Below are 27796 nucleotides of genomic sequence, written 5' to 3'. Positions count from 1 at the left end.
CTCTAAGTATAAAATATAAAACATTTAAAAGAAAAACAACAACAACATGATTTGAGTTAACAAAGCACCTTAGATATAACACCAAAAGCACAGTCCAATAAAAATTTTTGATAAATTGGACTCTAACCAAAATAAAAACCTTTTTTTTTTTTCTGTTAAAAACACTGGTAAAAGAATGCAATTAACAAGCTACAAACAGGGAAAAAATATTTGCAGAGCTCATACCTAACAAAGAACTTGCATAAAGAACATAAAAGAGCTCTTGACTTCTGGTCAAGATGGAGGCATAGGTAAACACAGTACTTGAATCCTCCCACAACCACATCATAATTACAACTAAACAGAACAACTATTATTCAAAACCACCTGAAATCTAGGGATTTAAAGAAGAATCCACTTCAAAATTGGTAGGAGGGGTGGAGACACAGAATGGGCTGGACCCATACCCACGTGTGGCAGGTAAGAATTGGAAAGTATAGCTTGCCTGAGGAGGTTCCCCTTGAGGAGCAAGGGGTTCCAGTCCATACCAGGTCTCCCAGCCCAGGGTTTCAGTGCCAGGAGGAGAAGTCCTCATAACTTCTGCCTCTAAAAACCAGAAGTTTTTACAGGAGATTGTGGCTGAGTGAGACAGAGGGCTTGCTTATGTTCAGGTGTTCCCCTTAAAGGGCCATACAGGGACTTACTCAGACTAACTCCCTCTGAGCTCCAGTGCTGGGGCAACAGCTTGAAAGGAACCAGGAACATATAGGGAGGAACTGAATTATCTGGCATCAAACTGGTGGGGCAGCTTTGTGCCAGACAAAAGTGCTAGCAGAGGCCATTGTTCCTTTTCTGAGACACCTCCCACCACAAAGCTGACAGGCAAGTACCATACATGAGTCTCTATCAACCTGGCTCGTACTGTTCACCCTGCCCTGGTGATTCTCTGAGACTCTACCCTACCCAACTTGCAGGCCCACTCAAACTGTTTCCAGTGTCTTTTCCATACAAATGGCCTCTCTTGCCTCATGCTTTGTGATTAGGGCATTTTAACATTTCCCTCCTCCTCCAGCTTTATTGAGGTATAATTGACACTTAAAACATTGTGTAAGTTTAAGGTATTCAATGTGATGATTTGATACACATATATGTTTTTGGACTTTCCTAAAATCTCTCAAGCAGCATCTGTCCTCTGTGTACCCCAGACTTCTTGGTAAATGGCCCCTCGTATGACACCAGTGGCAGCTGGCCTTGACTTGCAGCTTGGCCTTGCCTGGGCACCTCCAAGACCAGCACAAGGAACGGGCTTCTGCAGATCGATCTGTAACTCATGCCAGGTGGTCCCAGATAGAGCCAGGAGGCCCCAGAGACAGTGTAACAGGTGGACAACTTCAGACCACACCAGATTACAACCCTACCACCTTCACGAGTGACACACTCAAGGAACAAACTCTGTGAGCACCAAAGCCCCATTGAAGCAAGTCTTGCTCTGCAGGGTCTACCCCTAAACTGAAGCTCCTCTGCTATAGTCACAGCTGGTTTTTGCAGCTGATTGGACTGGGGGTCAATCCCTTCTAAGTGATACCAACAGCAATCAAGGCTCAACTACAACAGGACAGTGCACACAGCCCACACAGAGGTGCACCTGGAGTGCCTAGATTGGGTGACTAGGGAGGCTGTGCCACAGGGCCCTACAGGACATCTGCCATACAAGGCCACTCTACCAAGTCTAGAAGATATAACAACTCTACCTAATATATAGAAACAAAATAGGGTAGCAGCCAAAATGTAGAGACAAAGAAACCAGTCCCAAAAGAAAGAACAAGAGAAATCTCCAGAAAAAAAAATTAAATGAAACAGAGTTCAAAATAATGGTTATATGGATGCTCAAGGAACATGGTGAGAACTTCAACAGTATGAAAAAGGACAAAGCAACCATAAAAAAGTACTGGTCAGCAATGAAGGATACACTAACTGAAATGAAGAATAATCTAAAGAGAATCAACAGTAGAGTATATGAAGCTAAGAATCAAATCAGTGATTTGGAATAAAAGAAAGCAAAAAACACCCAATCAGCAAAAAAAAAAACTAAAAAAAAACTAATCCCAAAAAGTGAAAGTAATGCAGGAAGGCCTCTGGGACAACTTCAAGCATACCAACATTCACAGCATGGGGGTGCTGCAAAGAGAAGAGAAAGAACAAGAAATTGAAAACCTGTTTAAAAGATAATGACAGAAAACTTTCCTGCTGAAGGAAATAGACATATAGGTCCAGGAAGCATAGAGAGTCCCAAACAAGATGAACCCAAAGCTGCCCAAACCAAGACACATCATAATTAGATGCCAAAGGTTAAAGACAAAGAGAGAATTTTAAAGGCAGTAAGAGAAAAGTTAGTTACCTACAAAGGAGCTCCCCTAAGACTGTCAGCTGTTCTCAACAGAAACTTTTCAGGCCAGAAGGGATTAGCAAGAAATATTCAATGTGATGAAAAGCAGGGACCAATAACCAAGATTATAAGAACTCTCAAAACTCAATAGTAAGAAAACAACAACCCAATTTTAAAAATTAGTGTTTCAATTTCCACAGATACTTCACAAAAAAATAATATAGAAATGAAAAATAAGCACAGGAAAATAGGTTCAACATCATTAGCCATTAGTAAAATGCAAATTAATATCACAATGAGACTACTAATAAATGGCTAAAAATAAAAAAATAAAATAAAACCAATACCAAATGCTGGCAAGAATGAGAAGCAGCTAGAACTTTCATATATTGTTAATGGGAAGACAAAATGGTACAACCATCTGGAAAAACAGTTTGGATATTTCTTATAAAGTTAAACATACACTTGCCATATGACCCAGCAATCTCATTCTTAGATATTTACCCTAGGAAAATAAAAATGTATATTTACCCCCAAACCTACAAGTGAACATTAATAGTAGCCCTATTCATAAATACCAAATACTGGAAACAACCTGAATGTCCTTGAACAAGAGAAAGGATAAACAAACTATAACATATCCAACTAATGGAATACTACTCAGCATGAACCAAAGATCCATGCAACTACATGAATGAATCTCAGTGACATCACGCTATATGAAGGAAGTTAGTCTCAAAAGGTTACATACTCTGATTCTGCTTATTATATATGACAAGGTACCACTATAGGAACAGAGAACAAATAAATAATTACCAAGGGTTGGACATGAGGGAAGGGTTTAGCTAAAAGAAGAGCAAAAAGGAGTTTTTTGGCATGATGAAATTGTTCTGTATTCTGAATGTGGTCGTAGTTACATGAAATTACCCCAAAACTATGTACCAAAAAGGTCCATTTTCACTATATGTAAAAATTTTAAATAATTCTAAAATAGTAGCAATTGATATAGTTTATAGTACATCTTGTTCCAGGTAAGATTTCAAATAATGTCCTCTAATTGTAAGGCACTTGGCTAATTACCTTAAACTAAATATAAACCCTAAGAACATTTGCTGCCAGAACTTTGCTGAAAGATGAGTCTCAACCATTGAAAGACTTTTTACCTTAATTTCTCCCTTTTTGACCCTTGTGATGCTCTGTTGTCCTTCCTTGTTTCTCTCTTGTGCTCTTATTCTCGGTGTTCACTTCTCTCCCTCCCTTCTGTTCTGTCTCTTCTAGCTTAACTGATACTATTTTAACCTGAGGTATATATTTTACTTTATATTTTCTGTCATTAAAAACTTAAAACTGCCCTGGCCGGTTTGGCTCAGCGGTTAGAGCGTCGGCCTGCGGTCCTGGGAGACCAGGGTTCGGTTCCCGCTAGGGGCATGTACCTCGGTTGCAGTTTGTCCCCGGCCCTTGTCGGTTGTGCGGGTGGCAGCCACTTTCACATCGATGTTTCTCTCTCTCTCTCTGTTCCTCTCTCTCCCTCCCACTCTACCTGAACAAAAAATGGAAAAATGTCCTCGGGTGAGGATAAAAAAAAAAAAAAACTTAAAACTTATACTTCTTGCTCTTTATTTTTAAATAAAGATCAAAATATTCTCTCTCAAAATTAAAATATTCTGTCAAATTATTTAAAGTTGATTTTTATCTGTGAATGATTTTCAAAACGGATATTTGATATTTCCCCTTGGTTGTTCAGGGGCTTTCGAGATTGGGGAGAGGGGGGAATCCCCGCCCCTCTAGTCAAATGAGTAGGCAGATCTTTCCCTTTAAAGCTGTTGTAACTGTCATTGTTTTATATTATAAAGATCAAGCTTTATCTAATTTAGATTCTTTTTTTTTTGGTACGTGCCCCTAGTAGGAACCGAACCCGGGACTGTCTGGTCCACAGGCCTACGCTCCAACCACTGAACCAAACCAGCCAGGGCTAATTTAGATTCTTTTAAAAAATTATAGCAAAAGTGAAATTACATTAAAGAAATTTTTTGAAAGGCATGCTTAGCAATTTTTTAACAATGCATTTATTTTAGGTAAAGTATACCCCTTTGAAGCCAACACATTTGTTTGACACCAATAGCTACATACAAGACAATCATCTGAGAGAGAGGTTTAAGATGAACTTGCAGCCCTGGCCTGTTTGGCTCAGCGGTTAGAGCCTCAGCCTGAGGACTGAAGAGCTGCAGGTTTGATTTCCAGTCAAGGGCAAGAACCTGGGTAGCAGGTTTGATCCCTGGCCCCGGTTGGGGTCATGTGGGAGACAACCAATCGATGTATCTCCCTCACATCAGTGTTCCTCTCTCTCTCTCTCTCTCTCCCTCTCCCTCCCTCCCTCTCTCTCTCTCTTCCCCTCCCTCCCTCCTTTCCACTCTTATCTAAGAATTAATGGAAAAATATCCTCGGGTGAGGATTAACCAAAAAAATAAAATAAAAGATTAACTTGCAAATGGTGGCATCACAGACAGCAAACATTTGTATTTAAAGATGATAATCAGGAACTAAATTGAGCATTCCTGGCTGGTGTGGTTCAGTGGATAGGGCGTTGGCCCTGGCACCGAAGGGTCATAGGTTCAATTCCCAGTCAAGGGTACATGCCTGAGTTGTGGGTTTGATTCCTGGGCAGGGCACGTGCAAGAGGCAACCAATCAATGTCACAGCCATGTTTCTCTCTGTCGGTCTCTCTCTCTCCCGCCCTGCCTCCCTTCTACTCTCTCTAAAATTCAATGGAAAAAACATCCTCAGGTAAGGATGGAAAAAAAAAGATGAGCTGCGTTAACTGGACATATTGTGATCATTTTGCAATATACACAAATATCAAATCATTATAATATACACCTGAAACTAATATAATGCTATGTCAATTATACCTCAATTTAAAAAAAGGAAAAAGAAAAACATGAGCTATATATTAAGAAAAAGATTAAGGAAAAACTTCCTTGTGGATTTACAAGGTAAAGCTATGAAAAGTTTGACAGACTAAACTCATCATATAAGAAGGTAGCATTTTACATAACCAAAAGAAAAAAATGTTTTACTCTTATCTCCACTGCCATCTTCATGATCTCTTTCGCTGTCCTTTGCATTTTCATCTTCTGAGTTTTCTAATTCCTGAATAACCATCCTTTTCCCCTTGGTTTGAGTCTTAGATGAAGGTGCAGAATTTCTCAGATCTCTTTCAACCTCTGACAGAGTTTTCTGCAACATAATCACCATATTAAATGAGATGTTTTCCTTTAATAAAAAAAATGTAACTATTCTTCCAGATAAAAACATGAAGCTATTTAAAAATGAATAATGATAACTAAAATAAAACTTTTTATGGTGGTGTGCTCCTTTTCTTTTTCAAACAGCTTTGTTGCTTCGTCTGATTATTATCCTACATGGCTGTTGTAAAAAACTTAAAGCAATAATAAGCATAAAAAAGGAGAGAAAAAAATTTATCTGAAATCCTGACACTTATGTAACACTTGATATTCTGATGATCATCTTCTAGATATGTTCACATGCATACACACACACACACACACCATTATTTTAAAAAAGGAAATACTAGGGGCAAAAGATGTGTTCCTAAACTGGGCCTTAAATCTAATCCTCTGAAATGCTGACTTGACAAACACAGCTGACACACTAGGGACTTAGCTGCCATTCAGAGGTAGATAACCCAACAGCTGTATGTGGAAACACTGAAACTTATTGTTGGAACACAGTTCTCCATGGGCTTCTCATTTCTGAATACATTGTGAGCAGAGGAACTAAATTACCTTTGCTCTAGGCTGTTTAAGGATGTTTGTACTGAAATCAGCCTTGGGAAACAATATTTCTCTTCAGAGGAAAAAGCGGGTTTTCTTGCAATCTGGGAAAATAAAGATGTTTTCATCTTACATTGGTTGGGCAGGTTGCTTGTATTCCATGGAAGGTGGGGGATTCCTCAGCTGTGACACAAATCCACTAGGTGTGCAGCATGTATCTGGGACGTTCTGTGCTACCCCCATGAGATCAGGGAGACAGGGGAACTGACATGAACTTGAACTCATCAGCTTGCTATGCTGTAACAAAGTCTATGGTGTCTGACCCAAGAATCTTCTATATTCTTCTAGGCCACCTTGTTAATTTGCAAGTAGGGTAAAATCTCAGACCCTTTACAGTTCTCAATACTTACCTCTACTCTTCAGGCCTTACCACAGATTCCTCAAGTCCATATCTGATTCATCTGCTGTCTATGATGCATACTTACTATGTACATTACAGAGAGAAACACTCATTTATGGCCATTAAGCTCATGCCTAATCCCACCTAGGAAATTTATACACTGCTCTGCATAATCAACTGAAATTAGCTCAAAGAAAACCACTGCCTACAACACTGCAGGAAGAAAAAAAGTTAAGTATCTGTCCTTCAGAAGTAGGTTTACAGTTTTGAACAATTTAAGAGCTTGCTTTCGTCCACTTTAAATCGATATTAACACCTTGGGGTGTCTGGGATATATCTACTTTTTAAAGCTATAACCTAATCCTCAACATCATATATCCCACAAGATTAATATACTTTCACATAAATACAGAAATAGTAAACTACAGAATTTGGTGAGGAATCACTTTCTGTACTTACTTTGGCCAACTCATTATCGGGTTCAATATCCAGTACTTTGCTCAAATCTTCTATTGCTTCCTGAAGCTTGTTTTGATGTTTATATGTAGTGGCACGGCGCAGAAGAGCTGAAAATTTACCAACATAAGTTGTATTTTTTTTTTTAACATGGTATTATGGTTAACACATTTCTCAAGTGGAAGAATATAAGTAGCACAGAACAGTTTAGGATGCAATTATGCAAAGCTTAACTACACCCATGTTCATATTGTGGCACATATAAAAATGATACTGAGGGAAACGACAGGCTGCATCAAGCAACTGTCCCCTCCAACTGGGCCCTTTGGCAGCCCCAGGCCCTGCCAGCTCCTCCAAGGGCTGAGAGACTCCACACCTCAACTCTTCAGAGGCACCATGCTGTGCAGAAATACTGGGAGGCTTCTCATTAAACAATTATATTCGCCTTCTTATAATCATCACTAGTATTATTTCACCACATTATGAAGACGTTGAAAATCATTTATTCAAATTTAGTATATTACTAACCAGCAACTGGCTCAGAATATGGGATTATTAGTGAAATCTTTATGGCAAGCTCTAAAGTGATAGGAGGTATTTCACATGGTTAACAGAGAATTATGAGGATTAAGTAAACTAGGCTCGGTCATTTGCATCAGATTTTTAAATAGGTTTCAATGTATAATTTAATAATTATTCAATCCTGAAAATAAATGCCTTTCCAGTCCCATCATTATCCATTATATAATGAGAAAACTTTGTGTAGTAAGTCATTATTTTGAAAAGGATCAGGCTTGGTAATTCTCAAAAGGGAGAAATTTATCTCTGACATGTTTTAATATGCTATTTTAAAATATAAATTTGACCAATTTGATGTTAGTTTTAAAATGAACCGTGGAAATCTAAAGGATAAATCATTTTGTCATAAATTTAACCGAAACTGTAGTAGTATACTTTAAGTTTAGCTATTACTATTACTACTCAGATTTCCAAAGGGACTGTCCATATAAAAATATTCAACTATTATTTTAAAACTATATTTTGAAATTACTTAAAATTTACAGAAAATTTACAAAGATAATACAGAGTTTTCATATGCCTTCACCCAACTTTCCCTAGTGCTAACATCTTATATAACTTTGGTATATTTGCCACAACTACAAAATTAACATCAGTATAGTACTATTAACTAAATGACCGACTTTGTTTGGATTTTACCAATTTTTCCACTAATTGCCTCTTTCTATTTCAAAATAGAATCCAAACACTACATTGCATTTGAAATAATTATCATTTAAGTAAAAATTACATTGTAAAGAGTTATTTATTCATTTAAGCAAACATAAGACTTCTTAAAGTTTTATGTCAATACTCATTACTAGATTTGGCTCTGTCAAATTTGCTTTTTAAATATTGAAGATTCTGATGCTTAAGAAATTACTCAAACAATTTAGAATGAAAACATAAGGCCATAGCACAGCGGTTGAGTGTAGGCTCTGAAATCTGCTGTCCAGTGTTGAGTCCTGGCTCTGCCATTTGCTGGGTATGTGATCTTGGGTGAGTTGCATAATCGTTTTATGCCTCAGGTTCCTCTTTTTAAAAAATGAGTGTACTAATAGTATTTCTGCACCTCCACTGAGCTATTGTGAAAATTGCCAGAGTTAATAGATGCAAAGTGCTTGGCATAGGGCCTGGCACAGTGGTGGTGTGGGCCTATCAGGGGATCATAAAACCTTTATCAGGCACCGGCCTAAACCTGGCAACCCACCCCTACTCTGTGACAGAGACAAAATATAGGCACAAGACAACTTTACTGGTGAGAGGAGGGCAATCCATGACCATGACAACTGGGGCTGATGTTCCTGGATTCTTCCCCCAGCACTCCTATGGTTTTTGCGTATTCATGAGTGTACAAAAGGTATGTTCCATGTGAAAAAATTAAGTGTTTATATTTGTTTGAATCTAGAAATGTTTAAAGAAATAGAATGAGTCTAGTATAATTTATACTACTTCCTCTTGAAATGATTCCTTCTTAATAACAGAAATGGACAATGGAGTCTGATTTGCATACTTTATGTGTAGACCCTGGCAAGGTGGTGCTGTCACTAAGACAGGAAGTCAGGACAGAGTATAAGCGGTTATGAACAGGTTTAATTTAAATTGTCTATGGATATCTAGGTGGAAATGCCCACAAAACAGCTGGTAGATGGTTCTAGAGTTTTGGCGTGGGCTTATTTTATTACTAAATATGATAAAATCTGTATTAAATTATACTTAAGTATGTTTGAATAAAAAGTCACAGTTCAGCCCTGGACAGTTGCTCAGTGGTTAGAGCATTGGCCCGTGGATCAGAGAGACCCGGGTTCAGTTCCGCTAAGGGCACGTACCTCAGTTGCCGTTTGTCCCGGGCCCCGGATGGGGTCATGTGGGTGGCAGCCAGTCATTGTGTCTCTCTCACATCAATGTTTCTCTCTCTCTCTTCCTCCCTCTCTCCCTCCCACTCTATCTGAAGATAAACGCAAAAATGTCCTCAGGTGTGGATTAAAAAAAAAGTCATAGTTCAATAAGCCAGTCGTGAAAAGATAAACACTATATGATTCCACTTATATTAGCTACCTGGTATAGTGAAATTATAGAGACAGGAAGAAGGATAGTGGCTGCCAAAGGCTGGGGACGGGGCAGAATAAAGTTATTGTTTATTAGGTATAGATTTTCAGTTTTACAAGATGAAAACTATTTTAGAGATGGATGGTAGTGATGACTGTACAACAATACCATTAAACTGTACACTTAAAAATGATTAAGATGGCAAATTTTACATTATATGTATTTTAAAAAATTAAAAAAATTGAAAGAAAAAGCCCACAGTCAAATGTAAGCTTGAGAAATTTTCTTAAAAATACATATATTTTGCCCTGGCCAGTTTGGCTCAGCGGTTAGAGCGTCAGCCCGCGGACCAGAGAGACCTGGGTTTGGTTCCCACTAAGGGCGTGTACCTCGGTTGCAGTTTATCCCTACCCCCAGTTGAGGTCGTTTGGGTGGCAACCAGTCAATGTACCTCTCTCACATCGATGTTCCTCTCTCTCTTCCTCCCTCTCTCCCTGCCGCTCTATCTGAAGATAAATGCAAAAATGTCCTTGGGTGAGTATTAAAAAAAAACACATATATTTTATTGACACTTCTGAGATTATTGGCTACTTCAATGCAAATAATCAAGGACTTAAATTCCAAGTTAAACTTGAAATTTAAAGTAACTTTATGAAGGTAATGCTTCCATATAGGAATTTGAGTTTATTTGAAATATTTTTAGTGTAAACATCATGAGTGTCTACAGTCTTTAATGGATCCTGCTGTAATGTAAAAGCATTCTACTAATATATTTTACCCTTTATGTTTCCAGGTTCTAACTCCAAGACCTTTTCACAATCCTGAAAAGCACTGTTCCAGTTCTGTAGTTTGAGTTCTGCTTGAGCTCGATTATTATAAGCTGCCACAGTGGGAAGCACTGATAGGCTCCTATAAAAGAAACACTCATTGGCAACAAGCAGACCAGTGGTAAATACAAGAAGACAGAGAAACTCAGCTAAAGTGGTAAATAAAACAGTTATAGCCTGTGTTATGGGCAGAACTGTGCCCTCCCCCACCCCACCAAATTTATATATTGAAGTCCTAACCCCAGTACCTCACAATGTAACAGTATTCAAAGACAATCTTTAAAAATGGGATTAAGTTAAAATGAGGTCATGAAGATGGACACTAATTCAGTATGACTGTTGTCCTTATAAGAAGAGGAAGGAGATCAGCCCTGGTCAGTTTGGCTCCATGGTTGGAGTGTCAGCCCACAGACCAAAGGGTCACGGGTTTGATTCCTGGTCAAGGGCATGTACCTGGGTTGCAGGTTTGATCCCCGGCCCCAGTTAGGGTTTTGCGGGAAGCAACTAATCAATGTTAATTCAGTGAGAATTAATAAAAAAAAAAAAGGAGAGAGAGAAGAGATTAGAATATAGACACACACAGAGGAAAGACCACTTAAAGGCACAGAAAGAAGACAACAATCTATAAATCAAGTAGAGTGGCCTCAAAAGAAACCAACCCTGCCAACACCTTGATATCAGACTTGACATCAGACTTCTAGCCTCCAGAACGGTACAAAAATAAAGCTCTGTTGCTTAAGCAACCCAGACTGTGGTACTTTGTTATGGCAGCCCTAGCAAACTAACATAGCCTGCACCATCAAAACTAATAAAATATAATTCTATAAACATACTAAATCACTATTTAGACAGATACTTAAATATCCAGTTAAGAGGTTTAAAGTTGACTCAAGCTTTAGAGGTGACATGGGAATGTAAATAACCATAGATCTCCTGTACAACCAATGTAGCTAACATCAAACATCAAACATATTTTTTGACTCCTTAGGGGCAGATTTCTAGCACAAAAATATGAAGCAGCCATCCACAACTAATATCCTTTAATCAGTTGTTATTGTGTTAACAGACAAAAATTAATTTGTAATAAAAAGTAGATTTAACTCTAAGAAAATGATTGCTGTTTAACCAAATGAACTGAATTGAGGGAAACAGGAGTCAGTGTAATGAGGAGTACAGACCTGAAGAGAGCAAATTTTGCTAGATTAAGGGAATGAGTGCAAAATAATAGAAGGAAGAATTTAAAATCTACCTGACTTGCTATAAAAAAACTGATTTAGAATGCTGTGAAATAACATACACTTAGATATAGAAAAGAAAAGGGGATTGGTACACTAAAATTTTTAAATCCACAGGAGGAATAGAAGATGAAAAGTCATGGAAGTGTCAGTTTACTAAGCTCATCAAAGATGAATATAAAGACAGTTTTCATTTTTTGAGACAGTGATTCTACTTCTGGGTATTTACCCAAAGAAACCCAAAACACTATTTGAGAGAATATATATACCCCTACGTTTATCGCAGCATTACTTACAACAGCCAAGATATGGAAGCAACCCAAGTGCCCATCAATAGACAAGTGGATAAAAGCTGTGGTAAGTGAGATATTATTTGTCCATAAAAAAGAATGAAATCTTCCCATTTGCGATAGCATGAATGGACCTAGAAGGTATTATGCTGACTAAAATAAGTCAGAGAAAGACAAATATGATTTCATTTATATGTGGCATCTAAAAAACAAAATAAACAAATAAAACTGAAATAGACTCATAGACACAGAGAATGGACTGGTGGTTGCCAACGGGGGAGATGGTGGAGGAAAGTATGAAAAAGGTTAAGGGATTAAAAGGTACAAATTGGCAGTAACAAAATAGTTACAGGGATGTAAAGTACAGCCTAGGGAATATAATCAGTAATATTATAATAACTATGTATGGTGCCAGGTGGGTACTGGAAATATTGGGGGGAACACTTTGTAATGTAAATGATTGTCTAACCACAATGCTGTATAACTGAAACTAATACAAAATAATATTGAAAGTAAACTATAATTGAAAAATAAAAACAAGGCCCTAGCCTGATTGCTCATTTGGTTAGTGTTGTCCCAATATGCCAAGGTTGCGGGTTTGATCCCCAGTCAGGGCACATACAAGAATCAACCACTTAATGCATAAATAAGTGGAATAACAAAATCGATGTTTCTCTCTATGTCTCATTCCCTTTCTCTCTAAAATCAATCAATAAAATACTAAATAAAAATTTGAAATGCATAAAAAAGGTGAAAGGAGTTTTAAAAAGATGAATATAAAGAAGTTACATGGCCCTGGCTGGTCTTGCTCAGTGGTTAGAGTGCCGGCCCACAGACCAGAGAGACCTGGGTTTGGTTCCCGCTAAAGGCATATACCTCGGTTGCAGTTTGTCCCCGGCCCCCTTTGGGGTTGTGTGGGTGGCAGCCAGTTGATGTGTCTCTCTCACATCAATGTTTCTCTCTCTCTTCCTCCCTCTCTCCCTCCCACTCTATCCGAAGATAAATACAAAAACATCCTCAGATGAGGATAAAATAAAATAAAATAAACTTTTTAAAAAAAGAAGTTACAGGGTTGAGTAGAGATCAGACAGAAAATATGTATAAGAATAAAGAATATGAGCACCTCACAATGAGTACTTCCCACTTCCAGGCACTGAGCATTAAACTCATTTAATCCTCATTACAGTCCATAGAGGAGGGTGTTAAGGCTCTTTCCATTTTACAGATGAGAAAATAGATGCAACTGAAAGGTTAAGTATGTGTTCAAGGTCACAGCTAGTAATGGGAAAAGTCAGGGTTCAAACCAAAACAGTCTACTCCAGCACTTGCTCTCTTTACCATGATTTTAATCCTGCCTATTGTTGTATTTAACCCTCACAGCTGCTCTGCGGTAGGCACCCGTGTAGCCTCATCACAGTGAGAAAACTGAGGCAAGAGAGAGAAAGAATCTGCCCAAGATCAGAAACTGGCAGTCTGGATTCCCTTAACCATCATGCTATGCTTTGCTTCTTCAACTCTATGATTTCTCTAAAGAAGAAGGAAAATTGTGTTCCCTGTAATAGACAAGACATTCTCCCCTGGTGTAAATCTACAACAGAAAGAACAATACCAGAGCTCATATCCACCTTGCTGAATAGGAGAGGCCGTACTGAATGAATGATACATCAGTATCCTCTTTACTTTGTATGTTCACTTCAACAGTCTGAGAAAAACTTCTCTAGTGATACAACATTGAAAAAATGCTGTTTAAAAGGAAGATTGTACAAAGTTTAGTTCTAAGGTGGCAGTAGTGATTCTACAAGCACAGTTTGTCTTAATATTTGAGGAACTTAGTCTACTTTTTATAGACTGTACAAGCTTCAGAAGTTCATACAGGTATTTATTGAACATATACTATGAACCAGGTACTTTGCTGGGGCTACAGTGGCATAAAAAACTGACAAGTGGCCTCTGCTCTTACAGGGCTTACAGTCCAGTTAATATCAAATCACACAAACTTAAACTATCCTTCTAGCAAGTGCCACAAAGGCGAGGCAAGCTTGTTATAAGAGCCTTATAAATTGGGAGAAGAGGGAGGGGGATGGTAGGGATGGATTAGGGTGAAGATTTAACTTAGTCTGGGAGGTCAGGGAAGACTTCTCCAAAGAAGCGAGACAAGAGCTGAGATGTGAAGTGTACGTTAGAATTGACTAGACAATGAGAGGAGGGAGGAGTATTTTTAGACAGAGGGCCCAGCATATATAAAGGCCTTATGGTGAGAGGCCGTACCACAAGTACTAGGATTAGATTTATGCTATTTAGACTTTCTATTGAGTTCCTTTTAGATGGCTTCTATTTTCTTTGTAAAACAGGAAAGTTGGGACCGCTGTCAAAAGTGGGGGTGGTTGGAAGCTTTGAGAAATAATATTGAAAAAAAAAAAAATGCAAGCACAAGTGAATGTATGATAAACCAAGTTTAAACCACAACAAAAATCAGCTTGCCTTGTATAATATTTCACAGCCTCTTCATAATCTCCTGAGTTGAAAGCTTCATTTCCCTTTTCCTTTTCACGAGCAGCAAGAAAATCCTTTTCCTTCTCAGTTAGACCTAGAACCAAATGTTATCTGCTTTAAGTAAATATATAATTTAATAGAATATTTTTAAAAACATAAATCAAAAAATGCTTGCTTTAACAGAAGCAGAAGACTGTTAAATAATTAAAATAAAAGGTTTCCTAAGTTTAGTAATGTTTCTTTTCTTTTTTAAAAAGCATTCACAGTTTTTGAGGGTTTAGATTTTTTATGATTTGTCTTGTTTTTCTATATGCCTATGGACTTCAAATGAAAACAAACAGCTCCATCATTTTGTTTTGAGGCAAAAAGAAAATAAATTTGAGGAATTTGAAAAAAAAAGAGGATTCACAAAAGGAATGAAAAACAAATGAATTACACTAAAAATAGGTTTGTAGTTTTAAGTCTTACTAAATTTAAGTAGCATAACTGTTACTCATAAAATTAAGTAAAGAACAGATCTGAATTTGTTAAAAGTGGTCACTTTTGGAGGAAATGCATAAACCTTTAATGAAAATCTGCAGCACTTAAAGAGAATGTTTTATAGTTTGACAGCTTTTATCATAATTTTTAAAATTTAAAGACTACTAAATTGTTCTTATTTTTCCCCAATTACCTGCTATGTCTAAATTTGTCTCAATTTTAGACAAATGTGACTTGTTGTTTATTAGAGGGATTTTTTTGTCATCTTCATCAATTTTTGAACATTCCTTTTCCACGTCAAATCTTAAAAGAAAGAATAAAAAATTTTAAAAAGTACAATATCATAAAATAAAATGTATTACTGATATATTTGTATCACTGTGCCTTTAAACTCACAGTCCATAAATCCATAATAGTTTGTATTATAAGTCATCTGTATTCTTTCTTTTTTTTTTTTCTCTCCTCACTCGAGGACATTTTTTCATTTTTTGTTCAGATAGAGTGGGAGGGAGACAGAGGAAGAGAGAAAAAAACATCGACGTGAAAGGTACACATCAAGTGGCTGCCACCCACATGACCCAACCAGGGCCGGAGACAAACTGCAACCAAGGTACATGCCCTTAGCAGAAACTGAAACCGGGACTCTCTGGACCGCAGGCCAACGCTCTAACCACTGAGAAAACCAGCCAGGGCTGTGTTTTTTCTTATAAACCATGTAATTTAGTGAGAACTTAAACATTAATCAGACCTAAACTGTTCAGAATCTTGTAATTAAAATTGTGACACATTTCTCTCTGTTTTAAATTTTTGTTCTTTTTTATTCTGTTTAAATAGAAGGTTTATATTAGTTATTTTTGGTTGCTCTTATAAACAAAAGATGGAGATTTTTATTTAATGAAAAAAAGATCAAGAGTGCTTCAACTGCCCAACCCTTGTGGCTCAGTGAATTGAGGGTCATTCCATGCACCAAGAGGTCACTGGTTCGATTTCTGGTCAGGGCACATGCCTGGATTGTGGGCTCAGTTCTCAGTAGCGGGCATGCGGGAGGCAGCTGATTGATGGTTTCTCTCTCATCTGTATTTCTCTCCCCCTCTCTCTAAAAAGTCAATTTAAAAAAAATGCTTAGACTATACACTCTTAACACTCTACTGAAGTACCTTGGTATTCTTGATATGTTCAGGTTTGTAATAATTATAAATTTATTACAGTATGTTATGGTAGAGAATTTTTCAATGACAAATTTTACACACAAAAAAATAAAAATAAAACATACTTATCCCACTCTGCATAATCCCTCGGGATTTTCTTTTTAGCTGGCCTACTTTTAGAATATTTTTCCTAAAAGAATAAAAACATACTTTATGAGATATATTTCATATAAGATTAGTAGGTTTTACTATAAATGCAATGTGAAGTATTGGAGTAAGATATACAAATTGAATAAGAGAAATAGATACCCTTGAAATTATAATAACTCCAATATTAAATTATTAACAGAGTAATATATAGCAGGCTTTTTAAAAGATTTTAAATTTGTAGTTAATTCTCAGAGTAATCCACAGGACTTTAAATACATACATAAAGTTAAAAAAACTCACATATATGAAATGTGATTATTGATGATTTTCTTATAATAAAAAGGTACTAAACTATCATTCTTTTAAAATCTAGGCACTAAAGAATACTTTGCTATATTAGTCAAAGCTGGTTTGTTTACAACAAGAGATACCAATTTGGACTAATGCTACTTAAACACAATCAATTATTGGCTTATGTTAGCAAACTGATGGAAGAAAGGGCAGGGGTATTACTGGATGAAGGAGTCATACGGTCTCTCTTTCTCTCCAACTCTTCATCTCTCCCTGTCCCTGGTCTCTGCTTCTTTCTGCCTACTGATTTTGCATTCCCTACTGGCTACTTGCTTTTTCCTATGTAGAAGGAAACATGGCCACAAGCAGCCTGGGATTATACCTTCACAGGACTCCCAATCAGAAAGGAAAAGGACTCTTCTCTTCATCTTTAGAGAAATCCTAGGGGAGGACTCTGATTCCTAGCTTGGGTCACGTGCCCATCCCTGACCAAGCACTAGCTGGGGGCTACTAAACTGCCCAACCTAGGTCACATGCCCACAGCAAGCACCAGAAGAGGGTGGGAGGGAAGCAAACAATAGCCATTATGCTCACAAATAGTTTCGTAAATGGTTTCTTAACAGTTAGTCATGCCTTGGCCAGTGTGGATCAGTTGGCTAAGTGTTGTCCCAAGCACCAAGAAGTTGCTGATTCAATTCCGGTCAGGGTCCATGCCAGGGTCATGGGCTTGATCTGCAGTAGGGGGCTTGCAGGGGGTAGCCAATCCATGCTTCTCTCTCTCTTTCCCTCTCCCTTCCTCTCTCTCAAAAATCAATAAAAACATATTCTTTAAAAAAAAAAAAAAAAAGTTAGTGCAAATCTGAAACCATTCTGAATGGTTTTGCAACATTGGGTATTGATCATGTGGAGTTAGCAGATCTTCCAAAGATTCATACATTTCATCATGCAATAAAAAAAATATATATTTGTTAATATCTTCATAGAACTTATCAGAAAAGTCTAAGTACGCTCTTCAAGAGGAAATTTTTTGTCACAACCAGGTATTCAAGAGCCATATAGGAATATGAAATACTCTAAATTGTAGTTGAATGCTCAGGTATTATCACCGGCAAAAGGCACTGTCAGTTGTTTTCCCTGAAGTGACAGGGCAACTTTATTCATTTTCAGTGCAATGTCTGCCCACCCACCCCCTACCCCCCAAGAAACAACAACAAAAAAAACTCAAGTCTGCCCTGGCCAGTTTGGCTAGGTGGTTAGAGCATCAGCCTGCGGTCCAGAGAGACCCGGGTTCGGTTCCCGCTGGGGGCACATGCCTTGGTTGCAGTTTGTCCCCGGCCCTGGTTGGGTCATGCGGGTGGTGGCCACTCGATGTGTCCCTTTCACATGGATGTTTCTCTCTCTCTCTCTCTCTCTCTCTCTCTCTCTTCCTCTCTCCCCCTCCCACTCTATCAGAACAAAAAATGGAAAAAATGTCCTCGTGTGAGGATAAAAACAAAACAAAACAAACAAAAAAACCCAAGTCTGAATAACCATACATTTTTGGAGTGAAATTTATTCCAGAAAAAAGTGGCACCTTAACCTGGCAATTCAATCATACAAGTGCTTTTCTTCAGATAACAATCATATTTTACTTCACAGTGAAATGCTTTCCACATACTCCTATTTGTCACACAAATATTAAAAAGATGTGTCCTTGAGATTCAAGGTTTAACAAAATAGATTTTATTGTTTTGTTAAAGACATTTTTTCAATTGGAATTTTTTACCGAGGCTGTAGTGGTGGAGAAAACAATGACTGCAGTACAGTTTGGTGCCACTGCCCTGACTGGTGCTAAGGTACGAGCAGTTCCACCTTCAGTGCAATGACAACCCAGTGGAAAAGACAAGGCATTAGCATGATTTTTTTAAATAGCATTGATTTTCTGGACCCTGAGGACGGATCTCTGTGATGAGCAGAACCCAGACCATTCTCTGAAAACCACTACACCACTAGTCTGTTGATCCCACTGCACTATAAGCTCCTTGAGGGAAGAGACCAAGTCTTTTTTTTTTTTCTTTATTGATTTTAGAGAGAGAGGAAGAGAAAAGGGAGAGAGAGAGAGAAATATCGATGAAAGAGAACATCGATTGGCTGCCTCCTGCATGCCCCCCACTGGGGATTGGTCCCACAACCTGGGCATGTGACCTGACCAGGAATTGAACCAGCGACCTCTTGGTACATGGGTCAACGCTCAACCACTGAGCCACAATGGTCGGGCACCAAGTCTTTTTTTTCTTAATAAGTTTTTATTGATTTCAGAGAGAGGAAGGGACAGGGAGAGAGAGATGTAGAAACATAGATGAGAGAAAAACATTGATTGGCTGCTTCCTGCACGCCCCCTAATGGGGATCGAGCCTGCAACCTGGGCATGTGCCCTGACCGGGAATCAAACTGTGACCTCCTGTTGCAGGGGATGACACTCAACCACTGAGTCACACTGGCAGGTAAAGAGACCAAGTCTTTCTCTGTACCGCAGGCCGACGCTTTAACCGCTGAGCCAAACCGGCCAGGGCCCAAGTCTTATTCATTGTTATTTTTATAGAGCACAGACTTAGCACATAATGGGTATTCAATAAATATAAATTCATTGGTTACAGATGGTGCTATCTTTACCACATTAAGGTGCACCTCAGTTACATGAGCAATTCCTAAAAGGAAGTTAAAAGTTCCAGGAAGGTAAATTATCATATGGCAGAGTGATGAAGGGCTATGGATGGTTATATATGTATACACACACACACACACACACACACACACACACACACACACATATATATTTTTTGTGGTACGAGCCCCTAGCGGGAATAGAACCCAGGACTCTCTGGTCTGCAGGCCGACGCTCAACCGCTGAGCCAAACTGGCCAGGGCTGGGCTATGGATATTTTTTAAATAAAACTGAGGATTCAAAGGTGAGGTGAAAATAAGAAGAAAAATGAACCCAGAATGAAGAGACTTGGTTAGCCATACTTTTTGAAATGATGGAAATAACAGAAAAAATGTAGGACAGAAAGAAATGGAACATGTGACCCATGTAATATCAGGGTCAGGTGGATGCCAAGAAGCTCGGTTCAGCTTAAAGGTAACTGGATGGACCTGGAACTCCAACAGGCCCCTTCTCTATGGAATCCATGGGTTAAAAAGGAAAGGTCTACATGACAAAACAGGGATCACCACAGAGGAATAATCATAAGGAGCTGGAGATAAGGGGGGGAAAACATGCACTAGAAAAAGGACATCTGTATCTGTATCATTTAATACTTTAGATCCATAGGTAATTCTGTAATGAACTATTTCCTCTCACAAAGGTCTGAGCCAGCGGGAGATCACATCCACAATGCAAGGCCAATGTAGAGCAAAACGATTTTATTGCATGTGCCTGGGTGCAGGTGGACTGAGCTGAAAAGGCGTCAGCCTCGAAAAACAGTCGGGGTGTAGGTTATATACTTTTAGCTTCTGGCAGTTTCTGCTGGCGTACTCTGCCGGGCCTGTTGTCCACTTTACAGTTGGACTGGTCTAGTATCTCGTCCTGCATCTGCTAGGTGATCCATTGCCTTGCGGATAATCTAGATAAGTCGGACTCAACAGAAGGCTGAGCAAAGGTCATGCAAGCAGCGCATTTTTCACAGTTTCTGCCTTTTGCGAGCTTTTACCTTTACCCTTTAAAATGTTACTAACCCTTTCATTCTCTACCTCTACTGGATACATAAATTATTCCCTGACATTCTCACATGCTGAATTGGATCTTCTATGCTCATCAACACTGGCCAGAGCAGAAAAGACAGAACAGCAAAAGAAAAATGAAGAAAGGCAGTAAACCTAAGATGCCAGTCTTCAAAAGAAAAAACTGTTTCATTCTGATTTCCAAGTGATGACCTATAGCCCACTCATGAAGATAACAGCACATGACCAGTTGAAAAAAAAAAATTCCCTGCTCTCCTAGAGGACATCACACATTGGCTACACTGATTAAATGGAGACAGGTTTCTTAATAAACAACAACCATCTTCCCCTACCAACCACACTCAACACCAAAAGACCTACTTTGGTAACATGAAGACAGCTGTTTGAACCACGAACTGGAGGCAGATTTTCTTCCTTTGCTGGAAATGTTCCAGTTTCATGAAAAGGTATTTCATTTTCTTCTTTTTTAATTTCTGATACCCAACTCTGAGAAAAAGGGAGAAAAATGATGGTAAATATACAACTTGAAGTAATTAACTAGGCATTAGAAAGGACTATACATCATCTAAGTTTCCTATCAGTTGGTCAGTGTTTCAGGTGACAATTTGATTGTGCCGCTCTTTCTACCTGGAATGCACTTCCTACTCTTTTTTTATTTTGGGAAAATACACATAACATAAAACGTATCCTCTTAATCATTTTAAGTGTATAGTTCAGTATTGTTAAGTATGTTCGTAGAGTTGTTGCCCTTCCTACTTCTATTTATCTAGCAAGATTTTATTCACCATCCCTCCCAGCAAGCTTTCTCTGAAAATGCTCCTCCTCCATGTATTAGCATAAAGATTTCAAATAATCAAATAGATTATTGTTCATCTCTTTCACCATACTGTAAATTCCTTGAGGGCAGAGCCTATGTCTTTTTTTTTTTTTTATCCTAACCTGAGGACATTTTTCTATTTTTTGTTCAAATAGAGTAGGAGGGAGGGAGGGAGGGAGGGAGAGAAGGAGAGAGAGAGGGCGAGAGAGAGAGAGAGAGAGAGAAACATTGACGTGAAACACATCGAGTGGTTGCCACCTGCACAACCCAACCGGGGCCTGGGACAAACTGCAACCGAGGTACGTGCCCTTAGCGGAAACCGAACCCGGGTCTCTCTGGACTGCAGGCAAATGCTCTAACCGCTGAGCCGAACCAGCCAGGGCCAGAGCCTATGTCTTAATCTCGTCTTTGTGATTCAAAAATACAGCATAGCACAGTGTCTGTATGACATATAATGAGTTCACAAGAATGTTCATTAAACTGAATTGTCACAGGTGCCAGGAAAAAAACTTGGCAAGAGACATCTTTATTATCTATGAAATTCTACTATTTATCATTCAGCAAATACATAGTGAGGGTCGGATATTTGCCAGACATTCTTAAAACAGGCACTGGGATATAGCAATAAATTATATTCTCTGTCCTGTCTCCAGAGAAGGCAAGGAGGAGGAAGCGGAGACAAACAGAAGAAACAGAAGAATAAGAAAAACAGTAAGGGAAGAGGTAAAAAGGAGAGAGGAGTTAAAGGAGGGAGAGAAGATGGGGAATGCGGAGGGACTGGCAAGGAGAGAATGAAAGGGGGTGAGAAGGAGGCTAACTCAAAAAGCGACCGAGAAAGAATACACAATTCGGGAAAAGGAAGCTCTGCAACTAACACTAAGAGCCCTCCCCCTCCCCCCGAAAATAAGCCAAAGAACTCTGGACATAAACCACTATTTTAATTATATCAATAACCAGATTTTCAAATTCAAGTCAATAAAATGGTAAAATGAGAAAGGTAAAGAAAGTACTTAAAAACATAGCATTCTGAGATAGAGAATACATTAGCTCAAAATTGTTTTCAAATGCATTATTCATCCCAGAAAAATATGCTGAATAAAACAAAGTAAATAATTTCTCCAGGGTTCATTTAAAAAATTATTTTCTTTTAAAAAAATAGAAACCCTTTTTTTTAAAAAAAAATGTTTTTTATTGATTTTTTAGAGAGAAAGGAGGGGAGAGAGAGAGAGAAACATCAATGTGAAAGAAACATTGATTGGCTGTCTCTTGCATGTCACCTACTGGGGGTTGAGCCCGCAGCCCAGGCACGTGCCCTGACTAGGAATCAAACAGGGACCTCTCAATCCATAGACGACACTCAATCCACTGAGCCACATTGGCTGGGCAAAAAATTATTTCTTAAGCAAAATGAAAGCACAAAGGAACTCTGAGAAAATATAGGTAAATTAGTATCTGGCGGAGATAAATCCTAAGTTATAAAACAAACATAAAGATCATAAAGGAGCAGAGAGACAGGGAGAGATTAACCAAAGAACTTACATACTTATGCATAGCCCATGGACACGAACAATAGTGTGGTGAAAGCCTGGGGTGGGGTAGGGGCTGAGTGGAAGGGGCCAAAGGGAGGGGAAATGAGGGACATCTGTAAATACTGTCAACAAAAAAATATATATATATATTAATAAAAAGATCAGCCCAGCTGATGTGGTTCAGTGCTGGAGCCTTGACCCATGCACCAAGAGGTCACCAGTTTGATTCCTGGTCAGGGCACTTGCCTAGGTTGTGGGCCGGATCCCCAGTTGGGGGCATGCAGGAGGCAGCCAATCGATGTTCTCTCATCGATGTTTCTATCTCTCTCTCCCTCTTCCCTTCCTCTCTCTCTAAAAATCAATAAAAAAGAAAAAAAAAAGATCATAAAGGATAAAATCAAGAAGTGTGATTACATAAAAATTAAAAATGAATAAACATTAAATAACCATACAAAAAGTAAAAAGGCAAATACAAAATTGAGGGAAGATTAGAATATATCTCTCTCTATATCTATCTATATCTATATCTATCTATATATCTATCTATATCTATCAGAACTCTTACAAATGAATAAGAAATATGTCAATAGAAAAATCAATAAAGGGACTTCTCCTCCTGGTCCTGGTGGAGTAACAGGGACTAGATATACTCTCCTGCCTAAAACTCTAGAAATCTAAATAAAATTCATGAATCAATGATTTTCAGACATTGGACAATAGGTAGCACAGGACAATAATCCCTGAAAGAGGGGAAACAGATAAAGTAAGTCCTACATTTGTCCCAACTTACTGCCTCGAGTTTCCAGGATATATCATAGGAAAAGGAATCAAACAGTCCTGTGATCTTGCTGAATTCAAAAGGAGAGTTCAGACTTCGGAAAGGCCAAGATTGCAAGGATTTGGGGGGCAAGATATCCAAGACCAGGTAGTAGCTAGACAGAGAGACATCTAAAGATAATCTCAATAGAACTGTATCTATAAAGAAATTGAATTTATATTTAAAATCTTTCCTATGAAGAAACTGCCAGGCCCAGATGGCATCAGTGGTGAATTCTGAAAAACAACTAAGGAAGACATGCCCTGACCGGTTTGGCTCAGCGGTTGGAGCGTTGGCCTGCAGACCAAAGAGTCCCGGGTTTGGTTCCCACTAGAGGCACATACCAAAAAGAAAACAAAAAACAAAAAAACAACTAAGGAAGACATAATATCAATTATGTACAAACGTTTCTAGAAAAAAAAAAAAAAAAGAACATTTCACAACCCATTCTATTTATTACCCTGCTACCAGAACCAGACAACAACATTACGAGAAAACTTTAGACCAATATATCTCATGATCATAGACATGGCTACAAAAATCCTTCACAAAATTGTGGCAAATCAAATCCAGCAATATATAAAAAACATGCATCATGGCTTTTTTATCCATTCGTCTACTGCTGGACATTTGGGCTGTTGTACATATACACAATGGAGTACTATGCAGCTGTAAGAAAAAAAGATCTCTTATCCTTTGAGATGACACGGAGGGACCTGGAAAGTATTATCCTAAGCGAAACAAGCCAAACAGAGAAAGACAAGTATCATATGATCTCACTTATTTGTGGAATATAATGAACATAACAGTCTGAAGAATGGGGTAATCCCAGAGACGTGAAGTGGGGTACAGACTGACAATCCCCAGATGAGGGAGTGGTGGGGGAGAGATAAACCACAGAACTTATATGCATGTGTGCATGAACACTGGACATGGACAACAAAGCTGGGGACAGGGCGGGGAGGGAGAGGAGAATCAGTGAAGGAAAAAGGAGAAACATCTGTAACAAAAATAAATAAATTAATAAAAATAAATAAATAAAAGGAAGAAAAAAAACATGCATCATGACTAAGTAGTGTTTATCCTGGAACATTAACTATTGAAAACAGTGTATTAGCCCTGGCAGGTTTGGCTCAGCGGTTAGAGCATTGGCCTGCAGTCCAGAGAGACCCAGGTTCGGTTACCGCTAGGGGCACGTACCTCGGTTGCATTTTGTCCCCGGCCCTGGTTGGGACTGTGTAGGTGGCAACCAGTCGATGTGTCTCTCTCATCTATGTTTCTCCCCCTCCCACTCTTATCTGAAGATAAATGCAAAAATGTCCTTGGGTGAGTATAAAAAAAAGAAAGTTAAAAAATGAATGAATGAATAGATAAATAAATAAAACACTACAAAGAAAACCATATGTTCAGCTCAATAAATGCAGGAAAAAACATTTCACAAAATTCAATAACCACTCATGATAAAAATCCTCATCAAACAAGAAACAGAAAGAAATTTCCTCAACCTAATAAAGGGCATCTACACAAATATAAAGCTAACATTATACTTATTAGTAAAAAGTTGAATGATTTCCTCTAAGACTGGGAACAAAACAAAGATATCTGTTCTCACTTCCACATTGTACTAGAGGTCTCAGCCAGTGCAATAAGGCAGCCAGACTGGAAAAGAAAAAGTAAATCTTGCCCTGGCTGGCATTCTCAGTGGTTAGAGCATTGGTCTGAGCACCAAAGGGTCATGGGTTTGATTCCTGGTCAAGGGCATGTACCTGGGTTGCAGGTTTGATCCCCCGCCCTAGTCAGGGAGTGTGTGGGAAGCAACCAATCAATATGTCTCTCCCACATGGATGTTTCTCTCCCTCCCCCTCCTTCCTTCCCTTCCACTCTCTCTAAATAGAACAGTTGTATATCCATATTAGTACATATGAATGTGTGTGTGTGTGTGTGTGTGTGTGTGTATATAAAATATATATGTATGCATGTATGCGGGTGTATATAGATGTGTGTATGTGTGTGTGTGTGTGTGTGTGTGTGTGTCTTTGTGTCCAGAGAATAAAACAGACCATAGACCTAAATTTTAGAGTTAAAACTATAAACTTTTGCCCTGGCAGGTGTGGCTCAGTTGGTTGAGTGTCATCTTGTGTACCAAAAGGTAGCCAGTTCAATTTCCGGTCAGGGCACATGCCTGGGTTGCAGGATCGATCCCCAGTAGGGGTATGCAAAAGTTAGTTGATTGATGTTTCTCTCTCACATCTATGTTTTCCTCTTTCTCTCTCTCTCCCTCTTCCTTTCTCTCTCCCTCTAAAACAATAATACAAAAAAACTATAAACTTTCTAGAAGAATATAGGAGAAAAATGTAGGAATCTTAGAATAAACAAAGATTTCTTAAATAGGGCACAAAAGTACAAACTATAAAAGGAAAATTGATTTCATCAAAATTTAAAATATTTGCTGTTCCAAAGACACTGAAAAATGAATAGGCAACCATAAAATACCAGAAAATATTTGCAAAAGATATGTCTAATGACAGTGAAAGCAGTCCTAAGAGGGAAATTAATAGCATTACAGGTCTACCTCAAGAAACAAGAAAAATCTCAAATAAACAATTTAACTTTACACTAAAAGGAGCTGAAAAAAAAGAACAAAAAACAAAGCCCAAAGTTGAGTAGAAGGAAGGAAATAATAAAGATCAGAGTAGAAATAAATAAATAATAATAATACAAAAGATCAATGAAACCAACAGCTGGTTCTTTGAAAAGATAAAAAAGATCGACAAACCTTTAACCAGAATCATCAAGAAAAAAAGAGAGAAAACCCCAATAAATGAAATCAGAAATGAAAGAGGAGAAATAATGACTGAAACCAAAGAAAATATTATGAACAACTATATGCCAAAAAATTGAACAATCTGGACAAAATGGATGAATTCCTAGAAACATACAATCATCCAAAACTGAATTAGGAAGAATCAGAGAATCTGAATAGACAGATTACAATTAGTCCAATTGAAGCAGTAATAAATAAACTGTTAACAAACAGTTCTGGACTGATGGCTTCACAGGTGAATTTTACCCAACATTCAAAAAAGAACTAACATCTTTCCTTCTCAAACTATTCCAAAAAATTCAAGAGGAGGGAAAACTCTCAAGCCCATTTAAGAGGCCAAAATTATCCTAATTTCAAAACCAAATAATGACACTACAAAGAAAGAAAATTATAGGCCAATATCCCTGATGAAATAGATGCTGAAATCCTCAACAAAATATTAGCAAACCAGATCCAGCAACACATTAAAAAGATCATACATCATGATCAAATGGAATTTATTCTGGGGATGCAAGGTTGGTACAATATCTACAAGTCAATAAACGTGATATACCACATAAACAAAATGAAAGATAAAAACCACACGATCAGCCCTGCCAGTTTGCTCAGTGGTTAGAGCATTGGCCTTTGGACCAATGAGTAGCAGGTTCGATTCCAACCAAGGGCACGTACTTTGGTTGCAATTCATCCCTGGCCCTGGTTGGGGTCATGCGGGAGGCAGCCACTTGATGTGTCCCTTTCATGTCGATGTTTCTCTCTCATCCTCTCTCGCCCTCCCACTCTATCTGAATAAAAAATGGAAAAATGTCTTCAGGTGAAGATAAAAACAAAAACTAAAATTAAAACAAATTTTTTTAAAAAATTGGAAAGGAAGAAGTAAAATTGTCATTATTTGCCGATGACATCATACTGTATATAGAGAACCCAAAGATTCCATCAAAAAATTACTAGACCTGATAAATAAATTCAGTAAATAGCAGGAATAAAAGGAAATATCCAGAAATCAGTTGTATTATTATTATTAAATATGTTTTTATTTTTATTATTATTTTTTTTTAGAGAGAGAAACATTGATGTGAGAGAGACACACAGATCAGCTGCCTCCTGCATGCCCCCCACTGGGGACTGAGCCCACAGCCCGGGCATGTGCCCTGACCAGGAATTGAACCAGGACCTCTCAGTCCATGGGATGATGCTCAATTCACTGAGCTACACAGGCCAGGCTCAGTTACATTTTAATATATGAATAATGAGCTATCAGAAAGGGAAACTAAAAACACAATCCCATTTACCATTTAAAAAAAAAAAAAAAACGTAGGAATTAATTTAACCAAGGATGTAAAAGACCTGTACTCAGGAAATTATAAGACACTGAAGAAAGAAATAGTAGAAGATATGAAAAGCATATACTGTGTTCATGGATAGGAAGAATTAACATGATTAAAATACTACCCAAGCAATCTATAGGTTCAATGCAATTTCTATCAAGATACCAATGGCGTATTTCACAGAACTAGAATAAATATTCCAGAAATGTATATGGAACCACAAAA

At 38.1% G+C, this 27796-nt stretch overlaps 1 protein-coding gene across 1 annotated transcript in view; it reads right to left on the bottom strand.

The window, feature by feature from the left end:
* Positions 1-27796, bottom strand: part of SPAG1 (sperm associated antigen 1) — a 93670-nt gene that overhangs the window by 45448 nt on the left and 20426 nt on the right. Inside the window, exons 4-10 of the mRNA XM_036264044.1 lie at positions 20617-20742; positions 16221-16285; positions 15141-15250; positions 14456-14561; positions 10401-10531; positions 7019-7125; positions 5443-5602 (exon numbers count right to left, since the gene is read on the bottom strand). Of these exons, the coding sequence (XP_036119937.1) occupies positions 5443-5602; positions 7019-7125; positions 10401-10531; positions 14456-14561; positions 15141-15250; positions 16221-16285; positions 20617-20742 (805 nt within the window). The remainder of the gene's footprint in view (positions 1-5442; positions 5603-7018; positions 7126-10400; positions 10532-14455; positions 14562-15140; positions 15251-16220; positions 16286-20616; positions 20743-27796) is intronic.

Source organism: Molossus molossus, unplaced genomic scaffold, assembly GCF_014108415.1.
Source record: "Molossus molossus isolate mMolMol1 unplaced genomic scaffold, mMolMol1.p scaffold_m16_p_16, whole genome shotgun sequence".
Taxonomy (NCBI): Eukaryota; Metazoa; Chordata; class Mammalia; order Chiroptera; family Molossidae; genus Molossus; species Molossus molossus.
Note: the sequence above shows the minus strand (reverse complement) of the source record. Positions and strands in the feature narration are given on the sequence as shown.